The following is a 19,354-nucleotide window of genomic DNA, read 5'->3' as shown; positions in this document are numbered from 1 at the left end:
AGATGTTCCCATCTGGCCGTCCCCCTGCAGGACCTCAACACACGTCAGAGCACCGGGAGGCTCTGACAGTGCTGCTGGGCTGTTGGATTCCCCATTTGTGCTGGGAAACCCCAGAAAATTTCCCTATCCCCTCCTCTCCCACGGTGTCACCTCAGGAAGGGGCAAATGGAGCTTATATTGGAAACGTGTGCCTGCAGCTATCCCCAGTACGCACAGAGTGAAAGGTTTAAATAAGAGGAAAGCTTTGATTAATTAGGAAAACATTGATTACTGGGCTTGATCAATATAATTATAAGGGTTTCAGTTGCTATTAATGAATCCTTGCCCCGAGCTCTGGTGGGGGCTGAGTGCTTTGGGAGTGGGGGGAGGACGGAGGTGGTTATCACAGAGCAGCGGAAGCCCTGCAGTTTGGGCTCGTGGGCAGCATCCGTCCCCCACCCCATACAGCCCAGCAAGCCCTACAGCCACTGGGTAAAAGATAGAATGCTATTAATGATAATTAATAACGACCGTAAGCAGGCTGAGGACTGCAGGCAGGTCTCTGTGCTATCTCACCCCGGATGTATGGGGGGGTGAAAGAGGTTATTTTAATCCTTTTCCCCCTTCCTCCTTGCTGCTTTTCCATGGGGTCGGCGAGGGGCTGCTGTTGGGGCTCTGCTGGGACGTCCTGGCTGAATGAGGGGAGGGATGGGAGGGTTGGGGGGGGGGGGGGGGGGGGGGGAAGAGCTTGGGAGCAGCCTTCCCTCCCGTCTGGTTTCCATTAGTCCGCCACGCTCAGCCAAGAAACACAGCCATAAATAAAGGCGAACAATACCAGCCCCCTCCCCGCGACCGCCCAGCCCAGGACGCAGCCGGGTGCCTGGGAAAAGTGGGCTCCGGCCATTGGGACGGAGGGAAGCGTGAATGGGGCTGGTGGGGGGAAACGGGACGGAGGGGAGGGCACCCGAGAGCATAAGAGGGAAGGCAGGGCTGGCGGCGGGGAGCGGAGGCTGTGACAGCCGCGGGGATCGGCGGCATGGCGAGGTCGGCCCCCCGCGTGCCCCCTAAGCAGAGGGGTTTCGCTGTCATTTTTGGGGACCGTGTCTTGCTGCTGGGGCTGCTGCTGCTCCCCGGGCACGGGGATGCTGCTGGGACACGAGGTAAGGGGGTATGGTTTGTGGGGGGGGTGGTGGGGAGGGGGTGTTACCCTTCGGTTTGGGGATACCAGCATGCGGATGGGGGGACCCCAGATTGTGTTGGGGTGATGCTTGCTTTGGTGCTGTTGTGGCTGCGTGGGGGCACGGTTCCTTATGTTGGCTCTGCAGCTGTGCTGTGAGGGGGGGTCCCCCAAGCTGCCCCCATTTCTGTGGGATCCCCTGATCCTCCCCAGCATTGCACAGATTGCTGGGTGCTGCTGATGCCTCTATATGGTCCGATCCGGAGCAGAGAGCTATGAGCGGCTGCCCAACCCTGAGAGGAGGAGGAATGGCTCCTGGCCCCGCCATGGGACCCTCATAAGGACCCTCTTTCCCCTCACCCCACACCAGGGACCCTTCGGCCCCCACAGCCATCTCAGCTCCCCGAAACAGAGCCGGGCTGGTGCTGCTCAGTTGCGTTTTGGGGCAAAACTTGGCCTTTTTTTAATTACTGAAGAAATACGTTATTTTCCCCTAAGGTTTCCAGCACTTTCAAAAACAGTTGTATGCTGAAAGCCTCGTTTGGCCCATTTAGGTCTGTGTTCTCCACCCTGTTTTCTTCTGCAGCCCCTCCAAGGAGCTGAAGGCACAACTTCTGTTATTGTTGTTCTGTGTTTTGCCGGACGCTGCGCTTCCAGCAGCTCCGAGTGCGCGGTGGGAGCCCTGAAATTCAGATAAACTCCACATAAATCCCTTATCCGAAATGCTGAGCGCTGCAGGGATGAATCCATCCCAACAACCAGCGCTCCCAAAAAGGGCAGGGAGTGAGTGTGTTTTCCAGGAAAAAGAAAAAACACCAAGAGAAAGGGGTGGGAATGCCCCTCCGCACTGCGCTCGGGTTTGTTTGAGTTGGATTTTCAGGCCCTTGCTCATTCTCTGAGGCTCTGCCATTCCCAGCACAACCTATGGGCAAACAGTTCACGCCGTGGGCTCCCTGCTCCCAGCCCAGGGGGAGAACAGCTGTTATGTTTTTTCCTCATTTCTTTGCATTGGGCTGGTGGCAAATGTCACGGAGCGCCATGCGCTGTGCGGCCGTGCCTCAGTTTCCCCATATTTATAGCTGTGCTTGGAGGCCCCGTTCCCCTTCTTGGGGGACAAGGGAGTGTGTGCCACTGCCTTATCTGCAGTTATTCCTGGAATCTGATTAAACGCTGTGTGTAATGAGAGCTGATTAAATGCCACCGGGCGATATCGCCAGGCTCCATGCTGGGACTGCTCCCACCCGCAGCTCCTTTTCTTTCCCTCTTTTTCTGTCCCAGTAACACCGTCCTTCCCCACCCCGATCCCCCCCACATCACTGCAGGGGAACCAAAACAAATGTATTCAGTGACCACACCGTCAGCCCCCTCGTTCGTCTCCCTTTGCCATTTATTGGGGAGGGTTATGGGATCCCAGCTTCCACTAACATTTCCCTTGGCGAGGTGGCCCGGCGCCGGCCCTCATCCCCTCTCAGCGGTGTCTTCAGCAGCAGATTTCATTTTGTTCCGTTGTTTTCTTGGCTTAAGTCATCGGGAGCCACTCACTCTGCTGCAATCAAATGCAGCCACGTTGTTTATGAGAAGAAAATCTTAGAAAGTCTGCCTGGCTCTGGCTGAGCCCCAGGACTCTGCTGGGATGTGTTGGATACAACCCAAGATGGGGGGGGGGGTTTTGTGTGTGATTTTGTGTGTGATTTTGGGAGCAGGCACGTTTTTGGGGCTGGGAGAGTGGAGATGCTCCTGGGAGCTGTGGGTTTGTGCTGGTGGCCAACCCTGCAAACCCGAGGAGCCCCCCAGCCCCATTGCTTTGGGGAAGCTCCTGCTGCTGGGATGTGCTGTGGGAGCTCGCCAGCTCTCTGTGCTCACCATAACCTCGTGAATCATGGAATCATTCAGGTTGGAAAAAACCTCAAAGTTCCCCAAGCCCAACCCATCCCACCGTGCCCACTGTCTCTCAGTGCACAATTCTGGAACATCTCCAGGGATGCTGACTCCACCTGGGCAGCCTGTGCCAGTGCCCGACTGCTCTTTTGGAGGAGAAATGTCTCCTAATATCCAACCTGACCCTCCTTTGGTACAACGTGAGGCCACGGGAGCTCCCCAGCTCCCTGTAGCCCAGGTGCTCACCAGCTCTTCTCTCCCACAGGGCCGATGTCCCAGGGAGAGTGGGTGACACCACATTGGCTTCTGGGGGGTCGCAGCCGGCGAGCTGTCAGCCTGGACGACGAGGTAAGGACACAAATGGCTTCTATCCTCCCCACTGTAGGGTTGGGTTGTGTGATGGCAGGGCTCAGATGCAGGGCACGTGTTGGAGTGCCCAATTTATGGCATCCATCAGTTCAGAAATGAAATCCGAGGCTTTAACAGTGGATTAATTAAAAAATTGGGTGGCTGGATCTCAGGCTGGCACAGGCTGAAGGAACACATCCAGGCTGACTTTGGAGGTCCCCAAGGAGAGGGCCCTGCATCTCTCTGTTCCATGTGCCAGCACTTTGGCACCCACCCAGCACAGCAGCGCTACCGATGGGCTCCGGGCTCAGCCTGCTGCCTGGCTCTGTCTCCCTGATATCCAAGAGCCATGTGCTGGATGGGACACCCCAAAGCTCACTGCTGGCTGCCACATTGTCCCCTCCATCCACACCTCCAACCCCCGCTAGATGGTGGAAGGAAACTGCTGAGGTTTCAGGTTTGGTAGAAGACAAAGTGCTGGGAAGTGACCTCCTCTGGTGGCATCTATGATGGTGATGGGGTCTGAGGACGCAGCTTTGAAACCACCTGAGATGTCTCCACGTGGCACCTCCTGGTTGGTGCCTTTCACTTTCCGGGTAGCGCCGCTCGCACAGCAGCAGCTGCTGGGGATCGCATTTCTCCTGCAGCCAAAATAGCTGCAGTGTGCCCAGCCTCACACATCTTATCCTGCTGGGGACGGCAGGGTTGGTTTCCAATCTATGAGAAGCCTCCCTGGGGCTATATTTAGGCTGGAGGGTATCTGAGAGGCAAGTGGTTTATTTATATGCTTGCTGCCCCACATTGCAGTGGGATGTGGGGGTTCAATGCATCCCTGCGGCTGTGGGGCTGGGGAAGGGGCAGTGAGGAAGGACCTGGCACTTCCTGGCATCTGTTCTGCTTCCAGACAGCCCGAAACAAGGAGCTGCTGTTCAGCGGGGATGTGGGGAGGGGCTGCAAGCCAGCAGAGGGGCGGTTTGTAGGGGGATTGCTGGAGGAACTGAGGAACAGGGCAGGGGCGAGCAGGATTCTGCTTGCACGTCAAGACCCGAAGCATTTCTATAACCTCTCCCTTCCAGCCCGGCCTTTTTGTCCTTAAACCACCACCAAGTGCTTATTTTTAGGATAAATCCATTCTATTCTGTCTGCTCCTGCCCTTCAAGCAAAGGTGCTGGAAATAGTTACGTTGGCTTGGTGAGAATGTGACACGTGCGGCTGTCCTGTTGCCCTTCCCACTGCACAAAGAGGCTGTTTGTCTCCATACAGCTGCTTTTGGGGTCTGCAGTGTGCTCCTGTATGGCCTCAGGACACGGGAAGGAGGAGATGAGTGAGGAGGCGTTTTATGGCATCAGGATTTGGGGCTCCTCTTGCAGCGTCCATGGCCACAAGCTGGGATGCATTGTGTTGAGATGTGGGCTGGATTGCCTGGAGCTGTGAGTGCAGCTGGGCTGTGTGCATGAACCCCAGTGTGGCTGAACCCATGTTTGCCTCCTGAAGGTGCAAAACATTGGGTTCTGGCATGAAAGGTTGGGTTCTGTCACAACATGTAGGGTTCTGGCATGGAATGATGGGATTCTGGCAATGGAGCAATGAGTTCAAGCTCAAAGCAATAGGGTTCAAGCACAAAACATTGGGCTCCGGCATGAAATGATGGGTTCAAGTGCAAAACAATGGGATCCAGCATGAAACAACGGGCTCAAGTGCCAATCAGTGGGTTCCAGCATGAAACAATAGGTTCCAGCCCAAAATGATGGGTTTCCATTGTGAAACAATGGGTTCAGGCACTCAGCAGTGGGTTTAAGTGTGATGATAGCAGCAGGCAGGATGCTGCAGGGTGGCCCATACCACTTTCCCGTCCTGGGAAACACCTAAAGGACACCATGGTGTCTCCTCTTCCCAGTGATGTCTCCATGAGGTGGCCTTGGTGGCCCCGCACAGCACTGGGCATGCAGGACCCTGTTGTTAGGGCTGAACTCCCACAGGCTCTGTGGCTCCCGGCACGCGTGGAAGTGATTTGGGAGAGGCCAGGAGGAGGTCATGAGGACCCTGATTGCAAACAGCTCCCTTGTTACTGAATGGGTGTGAGATCCTGTCCCCATCAACCTGGTGGCTGACAGGATGGTTGTGCTGCCTGGGCTACGGATTTCTTTTCCCTTTGCAGTCGCTTGTTCCCATGTGCTTGGGAAGCATCACCAGCACTGGGAGGAGCAGGAAGGGAGGAGTGGGATCACCCGATCCCTGCCCAGGTGCTGTCACCCACTCCTGCAATATCTGTTTCCTGCAGGGAAGCCCTTTTCCCTCTGCAACATGTGGCAGGGCAGACCAAGCCAGCATGTAGCTTCTGAGCTGGATTTGCTTTGAAACAACCCGAACCCTGCCCCTTTATCCGAGGGCTGGGTTCTCCTGGTTCTTCAAGAGCTGGCTGCCCCTAGGATGCCCTTCCAGCGAATGGTTGGAGGCAGAGGATTGCCCTGGAGGTCTTGGATTTCCATCCTGGTCTGCATCAAGCTGTGCTCTGCTGCATATTTGGGTGATGAGGAACTCTTGAAACCCAAACTCTGCTGTTCAGCTCCAGCTGTGCCTGAGTCTGGGGAGGACCTGGCTCTGCTGTGATGCTCCGAGTGGGAGCTCAGCTGCGAAACCCATCACTGTATCCTCTGCGGAGCGTCCACATCCCTGTGGTGAGATGGGAATCCATCTTCCCTTCCTCTTCCCTGCATCCAGACTTGCATGGGCTTACCCAGGACGTCAGGGCTTGTGGGACTTGGAGCCATGGAGAGACAAAGATCGAATAACAACACAACCCTCTTGGCCTCAGCTTCTCTGCTGAGGTTTTTCTGATCGGTGGATTGAAAGAGAAAACTGGAACCAAGCTCTGCCCCGTGGGCTCCTCGCCAGGGCGGGTTCATCCCAGCTGCTCTCCCAGCACAGCCCATACTGGGACTGGATTTGTGGGATGTGCTGGAACGGGGCCACCAGTACATGGCCTGGCTGCTCCTGCAGCATGCAGTGGGGATCTGTAGGTCCTGGAGACAGATGGTGGTGTTTGGGTCAGGCAGGATGGTGCTGGAGCTTTGGGACGGTGTTGGAGACTGGGATGGTGCTGGAGTTTGGGATAGTGCTGGAACTGGGGGTGATGCTGGAGGCTGGGACAGGGACAGACAGAGATGGCGTTGGAGCTTGGGGTGGTGCTGGAGCTGGGGATGATGATGAGAACTGGGATGGTTGATAATGCTCCATTCCCATTCCTGGTGCACACAGCCACATCTAGCAGCTCTCAGGGAGCCAACCGCCTGTCACTTAGGCTCAGGGCAAAATTACTGGTGCTTAATTAACACAAAATACATCATCACCTTTCCTGGCCTAACAGCTGGGTTATTTGACTTCTGCCCAGCACGAGTGTTGCACTCTTTCTCCTTTCCCACATTTTCCTTATGTACTGCTGTTTATTTCTGCAGGGGTCCATCCGGGATGATTCCCCTCTCCCTGCTGCTTCCCCATCCCTGTGGGGGAAACTGAGGCACAGGGAGGGACAGCCCCTTGCAGGGTCTGAGTGCTGACCCTACTGGCAGTGAGTGAGCTATTTTCCAGCCTTCAGTGGTAGCACGGGGGCTGCAAGTATGAGTGCTGCCCTGAAACACGTATCCCTTTAAGGCAGCAGCTCGGGGACAAGCATTTTGCCACGAAGGCCCCAAAGTCGAGGCAGGGAGTAATTGCTGGGGAATTCAAACCAGGGCCTGGGGAGGAGGAGGAGGAGAGGGCTCAGGGGTGGGAGAAACAGCCTGGAAATACAGGGAGGCGGGGGAAAAGCAGGGAAATTGCAAGAAAAATGAGCAGACCATGTTTGGCCAGAGAGCGATGTTTGTATAAGATCATGTTCTAAAAATACAGCCCGTTCCCACCATCCCTGGAGGAGAGGAGCCTTCGGCCCTGGTTTCCTCCTCCTCCTCCTCCTCCCGCGTGGCGCAGGGCCCCTTGTTGTGGCTGTGCCTTGGCCATGCTGGGGCTGGCGGGGACCTCAGCTTTGCTTTTTCTCTCTGCTTTTGTTGGTTTGTTATTTTTTTTAAAGTGCTGCCTCTGGGCTCCTTTTTTGGAGCTGGGAAGATGGCATCTGGGGGGGGGGGTTCAGCCGTCAGCACTCCATCACTGCGTCCTCATGGCGCCGTGGGGCCAGCATCTCCCCATCCTTATCCCATCCTATCCCAAAACATCCCCCTTTGGGCAATGTGAGCGGCTCAGTTTGGGGAGCTCCTGCCCGAAAGAAAATGAGCCTGCCACCACAAACCCCACGTGCCCCACAACCTGAAATGCTTCATGGTGATGCTGTCCCTAAGAACGTCCCTGGGGCTGCTGGGGTGCATGAAGACCGACGTCCCACCGTAAGGCCAGGAGGGAGGATTTGGGCCGTGGTTCAGCCCTTTATGGGAAAATCACCCCCACCCCTTCGCATTCCTGGTGAGAAACGCGTGATGTTTGGAGCAGTGAGGCCGGAGAGCTGCTGGGACGGCTCCTTCCTCTCCCATTTATCTTCCCAGCTGGGAAAACCTCAGCAGCATGGCAGCCACCGGCCCCATCCCACCACAGCCATGGTCGGGCAGGAGGGGGGGTCAGCAGCACGTCATGGATGGGGAAGGATTGGGTGGGGGATTGGATCCAGAGGGAGGAGATAAAGGTGGGAAGGGTTCCCTTGGTTCTGCTGGGCTCCTGCAGCTTGGGGCTGGAGCGGCAGCCCAAAGTTGTGCGGTTGCATCCTGGTACGAGGAATCTCACCCCACATGGGCCGGTTTGGATGGTCTTAGGGGATACCTCCAGTTCCCATCCTATGGGGAAATATTGGTGCTGCCTCCTACCTGTGTCCCAACCCTGCCTTTTTGTGCATGTCACCTCCTGCCACCACTGTGCCATCGTGATGACATCCCAACCTCAAAGCGACCCAACCCATGGTGGGGCGCAGAGACAACAAGCACTGCCAGGTGACACCAGAGACATTTTTCATGTCCCCAGCACTGGAGCCAGGGAGGGGACACGAGCACGAGGTCTCACTTCTGGGTTGTGTCACATCCCGTTGAGCACAAACCAATTATGTCGGCGTGGATGCGTGCGCACGGTGAGGAAACCAGTTCCCATTAGGCTCCCTCCAAAGTGAGGGATTGAGTAAAGCCACCAGCATCCTGGGGAAGCTGAGTCAATCGCTTCCTCCCGCTGTCCCTGGGTATTTTTATCGATGCCGTTACCGCTGCCCGGATGGTTGCTATTTATTCCCATGGCAGTGGCACAGAGATGCCAACCAGCCCTGTCCCAGCACTGGGCACCTCCTCGTGCCCTCCTCTTTTGCTCCCCTCATGTAGGTCCTACAATAACACAGAGAAAGACAGGGGGCATCTTGTGTCTGTCTCTCCTAACCCCATTCCTCCTTTGCTTTCTTCTGCAGGTGCCAGCACCGGCGCGGGCAGAAGTGGCTGTGATGGCAGAGGGAAGAGAGCTCATTCTGGTGCTGGAGAGGAACCAGTAAGTGTTGGGACTGGTTGGGGAAGGGGTTCTGCTGCAGGGTGCTGGGTTAGGGCTGAAATAATATTTTCCATGGCTCGTGCCTGCATCATACAAGAAAAGGGCTGGGCGGTGCCATGGTGCAGGACAGTGTGGGTGAGGGATAGAGAAATCCAATGGGGTGGTTCTGCAGCCCTGCTCTAGGGTTGGTGCTGCAGGGTCTTTGGTGGCATCTGGGTGGCGTGGAGGACATTTGGAAACCTGTGTTGCTCTCCTGTTGGTCCAGTCTTGGTGGATCAAACAACCTCGAGATGACCCTTGGAGACCTTGTGGTGTTTGCTCTGCTGTGTATTTGGGTTTCTCCTGGTGCTGGGTGGCCTTGTGGTCGAGCAGAATATGGTGTCATGCAGGAAGCCCATCCTTACAGGTCCAGTTTTGCTTCTGCTTTCTTCCAGCTGTGTGGATTGCATGCTAATGTGCAAAGCCTAGCCTAATTCCTATTTCATTTCTTCTAACAACCCTATTTCTCCTTCTGGAAGACATTGAGAGGGCTAAGACCTCATCAGCTGGAGATGGTGTTGGGTTTGCAGGGAAGTGTTGAATTGGGTATATTGAATTGCTCTGAGGGTGACCATGCATGGTGCCCAAGACAGTCTGAGGTACTTGATAGCATCAATAGCACCCAAGACCATCCAGTGTACCCAAGAGCATCTATGGCACTAAAATCCATTCATATGGCTCCCAAGATTGGCCTAGCACTTGCATCTGCTGGGAGGACCAATGCAGCCATGGCTGTTGGAGCTGCTGTCTTGTGCCAGCTAACAGGGCTACCTCAGCTCCCAGGCTGTGCCATACCCCAAATCTCTCCTGTGATGCTGGGAGAGGTGGTTGTCCTCTGAACCATTCCTCATGGTCTCTTCCAACAAGATCTTTCCTTGTGAAGGAGGAAGATCCCCATCTCCTTGCTGTCATGGGAGCGGGATGCCATCATGGTGGAACTTGCAGCATCCCAAACTGAAGATAAGCTCAAATCTCCCACCTCCCTCAGTTCCCAGGCACTGCGTGGAGGTTTTCACATCTCAGCCAACCCCATCCTTGACCCCATTCCCGTTGCACCCCTTCCAAGACCCAATCTGAGCTCTCATCACGATCCTCTGCTGTACTGGAGTTACTGGTGCCAGGCGTCTGCTCACAGGGATGTGGATTTGGATGCCAGGACTGTCCCCACAGCAATATTTTTGGAATCAAACTAATCACAAAATAGAAACCAAGAGGCGGGGAGGCCCAGCACTGTTCTGGGCTGTCTGCTGGCAGCGTTTCCTTCTGTAGAACAAAACCAGAGGGTCAGCAGGGGTGAGCCCAGCCCTGCAGCTGGCCGAGCCCCTGGTGTACTCAATGCCCATCATCCCAGAGTCTGGGGAGGACACATCTCTGCTGCTTTCCCTCTTGTGCACAGGCATATGGGATGTGGGCTGAGCTCTGGCTCTTCTTGCCCGGCGGCAGGAAGCAATTTGTCAGCACAGGGCTGTGTCACTGCGGGCTTGGGTGAGAGACGGCCAGCAGCTGTGGGGACAGGCTTTGCTAAAAGCAGTCTGAGAGTTCTCACCGTCAGCTATTAGGAAAAATTTATTCTCAGAAGAGCTGTAATGCATTGGAACTGGCTGCCCAAAGAGGTGCTGGGGTCACCGTCCTTGGAGATGTTCAGGAACTGTGGAGGAGTGGCACTGAGGGACGTGGGCATGGCAGGGATGGATTATCAGAGTTGATATTAAAGGTGTTTTCCTACCTTCTATGATTCTCTGACCAGCTCTGCTTTTTTGGGACATGCTGGTATGATGTTGGTATGGTGTTGCATCAAGAGCATCGCGCTCATTCTGCCATGGGTTGAAGTGGATGGATAGAGCTAGTGGGGCTGGAGACCCCAAACCTGCCATGCTCTGAGTCTGGACCCCAAAGATGGGACTGACTCCGTTTTCTTCAAGCTGATGATTACCCTTTGGGGTTTTGGCTTGATGGCGGGTTTGGAGGCTGTTGTTTCACTGGGGTGGGGGCAAAGGGAGACTTATCAGTGCTGAGGGCCTATGGGTGGGCTTGGTCCTTGTGGAAAAGCCATCACTCCATCCCTGATAGTGACCCCAACCCTGATGAGCTACACAAGGGGGCCTGGAGACTTCAGATTCTCCATTCACATCTCCTAGGGCTAAGCAGCAGAGGCACTTCCTGCCCCTTTGGACCCTCTGTTCCACTGTGTCCCCACTGACCACAGGTCCCCAAAGGGTCAGCACATCCCTGGAACACCGTTGGGTTCCTCACTGCTCTGCTCTCTCTGCAGGCTGCTGGCACCAGGCTATACTGAGACGCACTACACCACAGATGGGCAGCCCGTGACGGTGACCCCCAACCACACGGTGGGCACATCACTCATCTCAGAAGAAGGGGGACAGTGGTTTTGGGGTGCCCCCAAAAGGATGAACCCTGAGTATCTCTGTCCCTTCTCCGTGCCAATTCCCTATCCCTGATTTGTCACCCATGTGGCACATGGAATCCTGCCCCAGGCTGATCCTCCAGAGCTGGCAGCATCCCGGCTCCATCCCTCCTTTTCCCTGGTCCAGATGGATGCTGCTTGCTGGGAAGCATGAAGTGGATGGCTTTTTTGGGGACAAGAAATTGGGATTTATAGCTGGCTGGCTCTGCGTGGCTGTTTCTAACCAGGGTTTCTGTGTCTTTCTCCCAGGAGCACTGCCACTACCATGGGCACGTTCAGGGCTACCACAGCTCCTGGGTCGTCCTCAGCACCTGCTCAGGAATGCGGTATGGAGGGTGTGGGAGAATCTGGGGGTTCTGAAGGGCAATGATGGATGCACTGCCTGAGGTTTTAATGCTAGGGATGTATGAGCTCATGGACCTGCATTCATCCGTCTCTTCTTTTTGCCCACCTGGGTACCCAAGCTGAGGTGTGGAAATCGTGGGATCTCGGCAGGGGTTGCGTGAGCAGTGAAGGAGCTGCAGGAGCTATTTCGGTCTGTTCTCCATCACCAGGGGCTTGATTGTGGTGAACAGCAACGATACCTACTACCTTCACCCTGTGGGGACACCCGAGCCAAACCACCACCTCATCCACCGAGCAGAGCACCTGCACATCCCTGGTGGCACCTGTGCCCACGGCGGTGACTTTGGGAACACCATTGGTGACATCACGCGGCTCTTCCAGCTGGTGGACCACCGGGTACGGCCAGCTCCGGGTCCTTTGCTCATGGTGGGGCAGGAGGCTGGGAGTGGGGCTCTCTGCATCCTTGTCTGGTGTCACAGAATCACAGAATGGCCAGGGTTAGAAGGGACCTCAAGGATCATGAATCTCTAACCCCCCTGCCACAACAGGCAGGGCCACCAGCCTCCCCATTTAATAACAGACCAGCTTGCCCAGGGCCCCATCCAACCTGACCTTGAACACCTCTAGGGGTGGGGTGTCTTGGATGGGCAGCTCACATGGTTTGATTTTAGGCAGGAGACCTCAAAGGGAAGCCCTTGTACGTGTGGGCTGGGACTTTGACAGACAGTATGGGACATGATATTGCCATGCAAATTGTCCATGCCTCTTTGTGCCTCAGTTTCCCCTCTTGGACATCCTTTCTGGGCAGATATGGGAACATGCGATGCACTTTGGGCTTCTTCACTCCTCCAAGCCTTGCTGTCTGTATTGCAGGTGAAGAGAGATGCCTGGAGGACCATGAAGTACATGGAGCTCTTCATCGTTGCTGACCACACGCTGGTGAGTGTTGCAGGGGCAGGAATCTCCTCTGGCAGAAAAGCCAGGATCCCGCTCTGTATCCATCTCTGCTCTTGCTCTGCTGACCTTTCCCATCCCCTTCTCTTTGCAGTTCAGGAACCAGAACCTCAACTTGGGCCTCACTAAGCAGCGAATTGTGGAGATTGCCAACTATGTGGACAAGGTAATGCCGGTCCCTTGTCACCATCTCTGTCACTCCCAGTGTGTCAGAAGTGCCTGAGCTCAAGGGGACTGAGGGGACTGTCCCCATGTCACTGGATCTAGGAGTTTAGGTGGTGGTTGAGAGTACAGGATGGGAAATGCATTCCCAACCACCAGTCGTGGGGGACTCTCAGAGGCCAGGATCAAAGCTGGCACTGACGTGAGTGCAGTGTTGTGGTTCTCCAAGCTTAAGTACAGACAGCACTGTCACTTGGTGGATGGGATTGTGCCACCCTGACAGTGTTGGTGGTAGAGCTCATGTGTGCTGGTGGATTTAGGACAAGCGTATCCCTGAGTCAACCAACCAGAAGGAAAGCATGGAGACCCACCGGCTGGAACATCACGGTTGGGAATGGTAGATCTGCAGCAGATGTTGATCCCTGCCTCCTCCCTGAAGTTCTACAGGTCGCTGAACATCAAGGTGGCCCTGATTGGCCTGGAGGTGTGGACGGAGAGGGACCAGTGCACTGTCACCAGCGATGCCAACACCACGCTCTGGGCCTTCCTGCAATGGAAGAAGGCTCTGAGGGCTCGCAAGAAGCACGACAACGCACAGCTGCTGACGTGAGCACCTTGGGGATGGCGGGGCAGGGCACCGGGTCTCCATACTGATAACTGATCTGGTTGGGTTCACTAATTACCCTTCTGTTCTTTCTGGTGAGCAGCGGGAAGACATTCCGGGGGACGACCATTGGCATGGCTCCACTGGAGGGGATGTGCAGTGCAGACAACTCCGGAGGGGTCAGCGTGGTAAGGGAAGCACGGGGGTCCCCACTGCCAAACCCCCCTGGCCTGAGGACCCCGTTGTCACCCAGTCCTAATGGGATTGTTCATGGGCCTGGAGAACCAGCCACCGGGGTTTGGTCCTAGGATCAACCAGTGATGCTGGTGGCCCTCTCGGATGCTGGCCAAGCCCTAGGAAAGGTGAAAAAACGAAGGTTTAAAGGTTTTGTGCCCTGGGTACGCTCCCAGCAGGAGTGTTGGGGTATCCTGCATGGCTTCTGTCCTTTATCTTAGGTACCATCTGCCCATGCCCTCTGGTTTGGCAGGGCCATCTCCACCCCAGATGGTCTTTTTCCCTCTCCTGATGGGGTGATGGTGATCCTGAGGTCCTTGGGCTGGCTGAGGCAAACAGATTCCTGTTTTTTCGGGACGTGCCTTTCAATGTCCCTTGTTTTCGGTGGTTTGCTCCAATAAAAGATCTTCCCAGAGGTCCCGTGGTGGGCTTTTAGGAAACAAAATCCCAGCTCTCCCGTAGACCCCATTCACTTGGGACACAGGGGACACCGATGTGGGGGCCACCCCTTTTTGCTCCCTAGAGCTGACGCAGCCCCTACTCCTTGGCAGGACCACTCGGAGCATCCCATCGGAGCAGCAGCCACCATGGCCCACGAGATTGGCCACAACTTTGGCATGAGCCACGACAGCCAAGGCTGCTGCGTGGAGGCCACCCCAGAACAAGGCGGCTGTGTCATGGCAGCGGCCACCGGGTGAGTGGCGGGGACGGGGACGGGGATGGGGACAGGATGCCCCACAGCAGGAACATGTCAGACATTTGTTTTCCTGCCCTCTGCAGCTCACATGCAGAGCTCTCCAGGCTGACCGCGTCTTCCTGCCACATTTCTTCCTGCGGTTTTCTGCTTAAAACGTTTTTCCCCACGTGGGCAGGAAGGTCGTTTTTTGACTGTCTGCACTCTGTCCCTGTTTGTGTGTTCATGTACCAGCTTATGGATGTATTGACTTGCTTAACTTACGTGGACTTAAAGGTTTTTTCCTGTAACCCAAGAGATTTACCCCAAAGTTCCCCCAAAATCCTTGCTTCGTGTCAGAAATGAGATATGCTGATATGCAAAGAACTGTTTGTCAGCAATATGAGGAAATGAAAACAGCCCTGAAATGAGCAGAGCGTATCTCCTATGCATATATCCTGTGCTCTGCTTCCTCCTTCTCAGTGCACCATCCACAAAGCACTAGAAACTTATGCAAAATTGCAGAACTGTTCTGTAGATGTCCCCGTTTCATTGCATGGGAGTTGGACTAGATGGCCTTTAAAGGTCTCTTCCAGCTCAAATCATTCCGTGACTCTCAGAGCTGGTGTAGGAAATCACCAGGTTCTGCCAAGCCCCTTATGGGAAAAGAACACTTGGGCTGCTCAAGAAATGACCATACGTGCACTAACTTCTCACTTTTGCCTCTCAGGCCTTGTGAACAATTCATTTTCATTCCTTTTTCTTTCTCTTGCTTTAAATTCTTGAAAGGTTTTTGTCTGTCTCAGCCTCCAAAGTATTGAAATAGACCCAAAGGGGTATTTCCCATCCTCCATTGAGTAATTACAGGCAGATAGAGGCTGTCCACGTGGAGACCTGATCCAGACCATTGAATCTCCAACCTCCAGGAGGCATCTGCTGGAGATGTGGTGCTCTGGAGGTGGCACTGAGCAGCTCCGCTCACCCAACACAACCCATCTCCCAAAATATTTGGGTTCAGCATGGTGTCCCCTGGTTTAGTGTCTGGGTTACCAATGCAGGTTGGGGTGGGAGATGGTGGTGTGGATGCAACTGGACGACGGTGTTTGCTGCTTGTCCTTATTTCCCAGCTCTGACTGTGGTTTTCCACCTTCTCCTGGCCCCACATGCCCTGGTTCCCACCCTTCCCCATCTGTCTCCCATACAGACACCCCTTCCCACGTGTCTTCAGCTCCTGCAGCAAGAGGCAGCTGGAGAGCTACTTCCAGAAGGGAGGTGGCATGTGTCTCTTCAACCTTCCCGACACCAAAGACCTGGTAGTGGGACGGAAATGTGGCAATGGCTTTCTGGAAGATGGAGAGGACTGTGACTGTGGGGAGGTGGAGGTACGGTGCTGGAGGGGTTGGTTTGTATCTCAGCTCTGCTGGAGGTTGCAGCATGGAGAGGGATCTTTGCAAAGGGAGTGGGTTTGGGATGCCATCCCAAAGGCAGTGCTGTGATGGGTGGAGAAGGGACTGAGAGGGCGGTGAGGCTGTGGAACAGGGTGACCGTTGCACTTGTGGATGCTCATCCCTGGTGGTGTTGAAGACCAAGTTGGATGGGGCTTTGGGCAACCAGATGGTGGGAACTGGATGGGCTTTAAGGTCTCTTCCGACCCGAGGCACTCTATGATTCTATGAGAGCAGTGGGAAGGGGGAAGGGATGGACTCATTGAGCATTGTTGCTGTCTATAACTCTACATCGTCGTCTTCTCTGCATACAGGAGTGCACCAACCCATGCTGCAATGCACACAACTGCACGCTGAAGATGGGGGCCCAGTGTGCCCATGGTGACTGCTGCCAGAACTGCAGGGTAATCCTCCCTCTGCCCTCCACCCAATGCCCACCTTGGACCAAGCACTGAGACTCAGTCCCCATGAGACTCACACTCTTCATGTCCCCAGGTTCAGCCCTCCTGGTGCCAAATGATGCAGAAATACACATAAGATATGCATAAAAACTGTGTCTTACAGGGAGCCTCTGCTTTTTGGCTGGGGTCCAGTCCCAAAATCTGGCTTTATACATCAAAGCCCCTTACAGTCCCAGAGGGGACATTATAGATGCTTTATGCCCCATGCTGTGCCAGAAGGTCGCATCCATCTGAGCTGATCCCATTTGCTGCTTTTGGGTGCTGATGCTTCTCTCTTCTCCTGTGACAGCTGAAGGTGGCTGGGACCATCTGCAGGGAAGCAGCAGGATCCTGTGACCTCCCTGAATACTGTACAGGTGCCTCACCCTACTGCCCAGCCAACGTGTACCTGCTGGATGGCTCATCCTGTGCCTATGGTGAGGCATACTGCAACAATGGCATGTGCATGACCCACCACCAACAGTGTGTCCAGCTCTGGGGACCAGGTGAGCCTCAGTCCTATCCCACAGGCATCCTCATGGCCCCTTACTGGAGCAGGAGCCTTGCTGGGTCTCTGTCTTGTGTCTCACAGGGGTAGGGTGTAATGAGTGGAAAGTGTTTGTGTTTGCATCCAGGGTTGGATTAGTGTCTGTGGGGCTGGGGTGTGAAGGGCAGAGCATGCTGATGTTGCATATCACAGGTGCCTGGTCCTACACTTGTGCATAGCTCATCATAGAATCATTAAGGTGGAGAAGGCAATCACCAAGTCCAACCATCACCCCATTGCATATGGTCCCCATAGTGCAGGTAGCCCATACATTACATGCAGCTTGTATGGCCCCTGTGCTGCATTGGGCTGCACCTCACCCCTTTGCACACTGTGCTCCCCATACCAACATCCCTGACATCTTGCTCCTATCCCATAGCTTCCATCCTAATAGGGCGCAGCTCCACATCTGCATTCACACAGCACACTGCCAATCCCAGGGCCAGAAGAGCTGCAGCAGGCATAAAGGGGAGGAAACCTTCTCCCATAGCCAACATCTTCTGCAAGACCCCAGAGCAAAGGGACTTATATCCTTCTTGTCTTGTCCTTGACCCAACATCCTCCTTAGAGCCTTCTCCAAGGTGTTTTCCCCATGAGCATCCATCCATTAATTGCAGTGCTGGTGTTTCTCCCTGCTTTCCCCATCCTGCTGATTATGAAGGACTTTTTTTCCCCTGTCAGGAGCCTGGCCTGCCCCAGCTGCCTGTTTCCAGGATGTGAACATGGCTGGCAACACCTATGGAAACTGTGGCAAAGACAGCCAAGGGCGCTACGTGAAGTGTGACAAGAGGTGAGTGAGGCACTGATATGTGCAGGTACTCCATCACCTGTAGGTCCCAGTGCCCAACAGTGGGGCTGGCAGGCTGTTTCCCACCTTCAACATCACTGTTTTGGGACAGAGGAAGCCATCAGGTCCTTCCCAGGCTTAGTTCCACCATTACTGTGAGGTCGCTGTGTCACTGCCCAGCCCAAAGGGAAAATCAAGCATCTACAGGAGAGCCCGTTTAGGGAATGTGTGCTCTCCAGTATTCCCAGTTAGTCAGTGATCTTAGAGGGGACCCCCTGCCTGTTCACTTCAGCATCATTTTGTGCTCTCCATAGTTGATCTAAGCCTTTCTGAACCTCTTCTATCATAGCCTCCAATGGCCATAAATTCAGAGAGGTGAGCTAGCGGGCAGCAGGATGAGGCAGCAAGGATGAGTCAGTCTTCACCTGCCTTCATCTTGGCTCTGCCCTGCTCCTAGAGATGCCATGTGTGGCAAGATCCAGTGCCAGAGCTCAGCCAAGAAGCCCCAGGGGACCAACACAGTCTCCATTGACACGACCATCCGCTTCAATGGACGGGAGGTGAAGTGCCGGGGCACCTACATGTACACTGCCAAGGATGATGAAGAAGACCTCTCTGACCCTGGGCTGGTGATGACGGGGACAAAATGTGGAGATGGAATGGTGAGTGCCTTTTCTTAGGGTGGGGGTTTTCTTGGCGAGCCAACCAAGCTTCGTGTCCCAGCTCCACTGTGGACAATGACAATTCTCTATGTGATGACTAGCCCCCCACCCGTGGTTTCCACCACATTTACAGGCATTGCCCTGATGATATGTCAGCTGTGATATCACAACTCATAGAACAGTTTGAGTTGGAAGGGGCCTTCAGAGTTCATCTGGTCCAACTCCCCTGCAATGAACAGGAACACCCACAGCTCCATCAGGTGCTCAGAACCCTGTCCAGCCTGACCTCTGGCCACACATCACCAGATGTTTATGTGTAGGCCATCAAGTCCTCTTCTCTTTGGTCTCTGTGTTAATTTTCCCATTTAATGAAAAGTCAAGCAATACCAGCAAGAGATCCATCCCCTAGGACTTGATGAATGGGTTCTTCCTCCTATGAGTAACTAATTTCCAATGGGAAAACTGTTAGGAATCAAAATACCTATTTGGATAGATACAAAATGTGCTGCTAACTGAGCACAAGTCTCTTTTACAGCACCTGCATCTCTAAGTACTTTACACGGGGTCAGTGCAGCTTAGAATGGGCAGAAGCCTGGTAGACAGCATGATAGCAGGGATGCATGCCAGACAGAGCTGGCTGAAGAGATACAGCCTTCACTGTTTGGCATTTTCCTTGTGAAATATCCACCCCAGTCTGTGATGGAAGGCCAAAATGTTGACATTTTTATGAGAAAGGATGGCTGTTTTTGAAGAGCATTGGCTCTTTTGGCTGGTGCCCAGCTTTTAGGGCTGGATGGGATGTGCCTTCTCCAGCAGCTGCCAGGTGGGCCGTCAGGGCGGGAGGGAGGTGGCACTGGTGGAGTGTGTCTCTACTGAGCCGCATGGGATTGGGAATTGTTGGAGATTCCTGGGCTGTGCTGCAAGCTGAAGCAAAATACATTCACTTGGGACAGTGAGACAACCAGCTTGCACTGTGTACGTTCAGTGTCTTCCCAGAAGACTCCTGTCTGTGAAGCCAAAACATCAGTGTGCTCCATCTCTTGAGCCTCTCCTAACCTCTTCTCTTCTCTTCTCTTCTCTTCTCTTCTCTTCTCTTCTCTTCTCTTCTCTTCTCTTCTCTTCTCTTCTCTTCTCTTCTCTTCTCTGCTCT

The 19,354-nt window shown here is 54.5% G+C and overlaps 1 protein-coding gene across 1 annotated transcript in view; it reads left to right on the top strand.

The window, feature by feature from the left end:
• Nucleotides 1–956: 956 nt before the first annotated feature.
• The window catches only part of ADAM33 (ADAM metallopeptidase domain 33), a 24,677-nt gene continuing 6,279 nt past the window's right edge, over nucleotides 957–19,354 (top strand). Inside the window, exons 1-16 of the mRNA XM_042871042.1 lie at nucleotides 957–1,139; nucleotides 3,300–3,382; nucleotides 8,811–8,887; nucleotides 11,199–11,274; nucleotides 11,601–11,677; nucleotides 11,906–12,092; nucleotides 12,570–12,635; nucleotides 12,745–12,816; nucleotides 13,252–13,418; nucleotides 13,520–13,604; nucleotides 14,202–14,344; nucleotides 15,528–15,705; nucleotides 16,083–16,172; nucleotides 16,519–16,714; nucleotides 17,437–17,545; nucleotides 18,000–18,204. Coding sequence (XP_042726976.1) covers nucleotides 1,016–1,139; nucleotides 3,300–3,382; nucleotides 8,811–8,887; nucleotides 11,199–11,274; nucleotides 11,601–11,677; nucleotides 11,906–12,092; nucleotides 12,570–12,635; nucleotides 12,745–12,816; nucleotides 13,252–13,418; nucleotides 13,520–13,604; nucleotides 14,202–14,344; nucleotides 15,528–15,705; nucleotides 16,083–16,172; nucleotides 16,519–16,714; nucleotides 17,437–17,545; nucleotides 18,000–18,204 — 1,935 coding nt within the window. The 5' untranslated portion in view covers nucleotides 957–1,015. The remainder of the gene's footprint in view (nucleotides 1,140–3,299; nucleotides 3,383–8,810; nucleotides 8,888–11,198; nucleotides 11,275–11,600; nucleotides 11,678–11,905; nucleotides 12,093–12,569; nucleotides 12,636–12,744; nucleotides 12,817–13,251; nucleotides 13,419–13,519; nucleotides 13,605–14,201; nucleotides 14,345–15,527; nucleotides 15,706–16,082; nucleotides 16,173–16,518; nucleotides 16,715–17,436; nucleotides 17,546–17,999; nucleotides 18,205–19,354) is intronic.

Source organism: Lagopus leucura, unplaced genomic scaffold (genome assembly GCF_019238085.1).
Source record: "Lagopus leucura isolate 7727_CA_CO unplaced genomic scaffold, USGS_WTPT01 Super-Scaffold_100004, whole genome shotgun sequence".
In the NCBI taxonomy this organism is placed as follows: domain Eukaryota; kingdom Metazoa; phylum Chordata; class Aves; order Galliformes; family Phasianidae; genus Lagopus; species Lagopus leucura.
The sequence above is the reverse complement of the archived record's forward strand: the minus strand, read 5'-3'. Positions and strand labels throughout refer to the sequence as shown.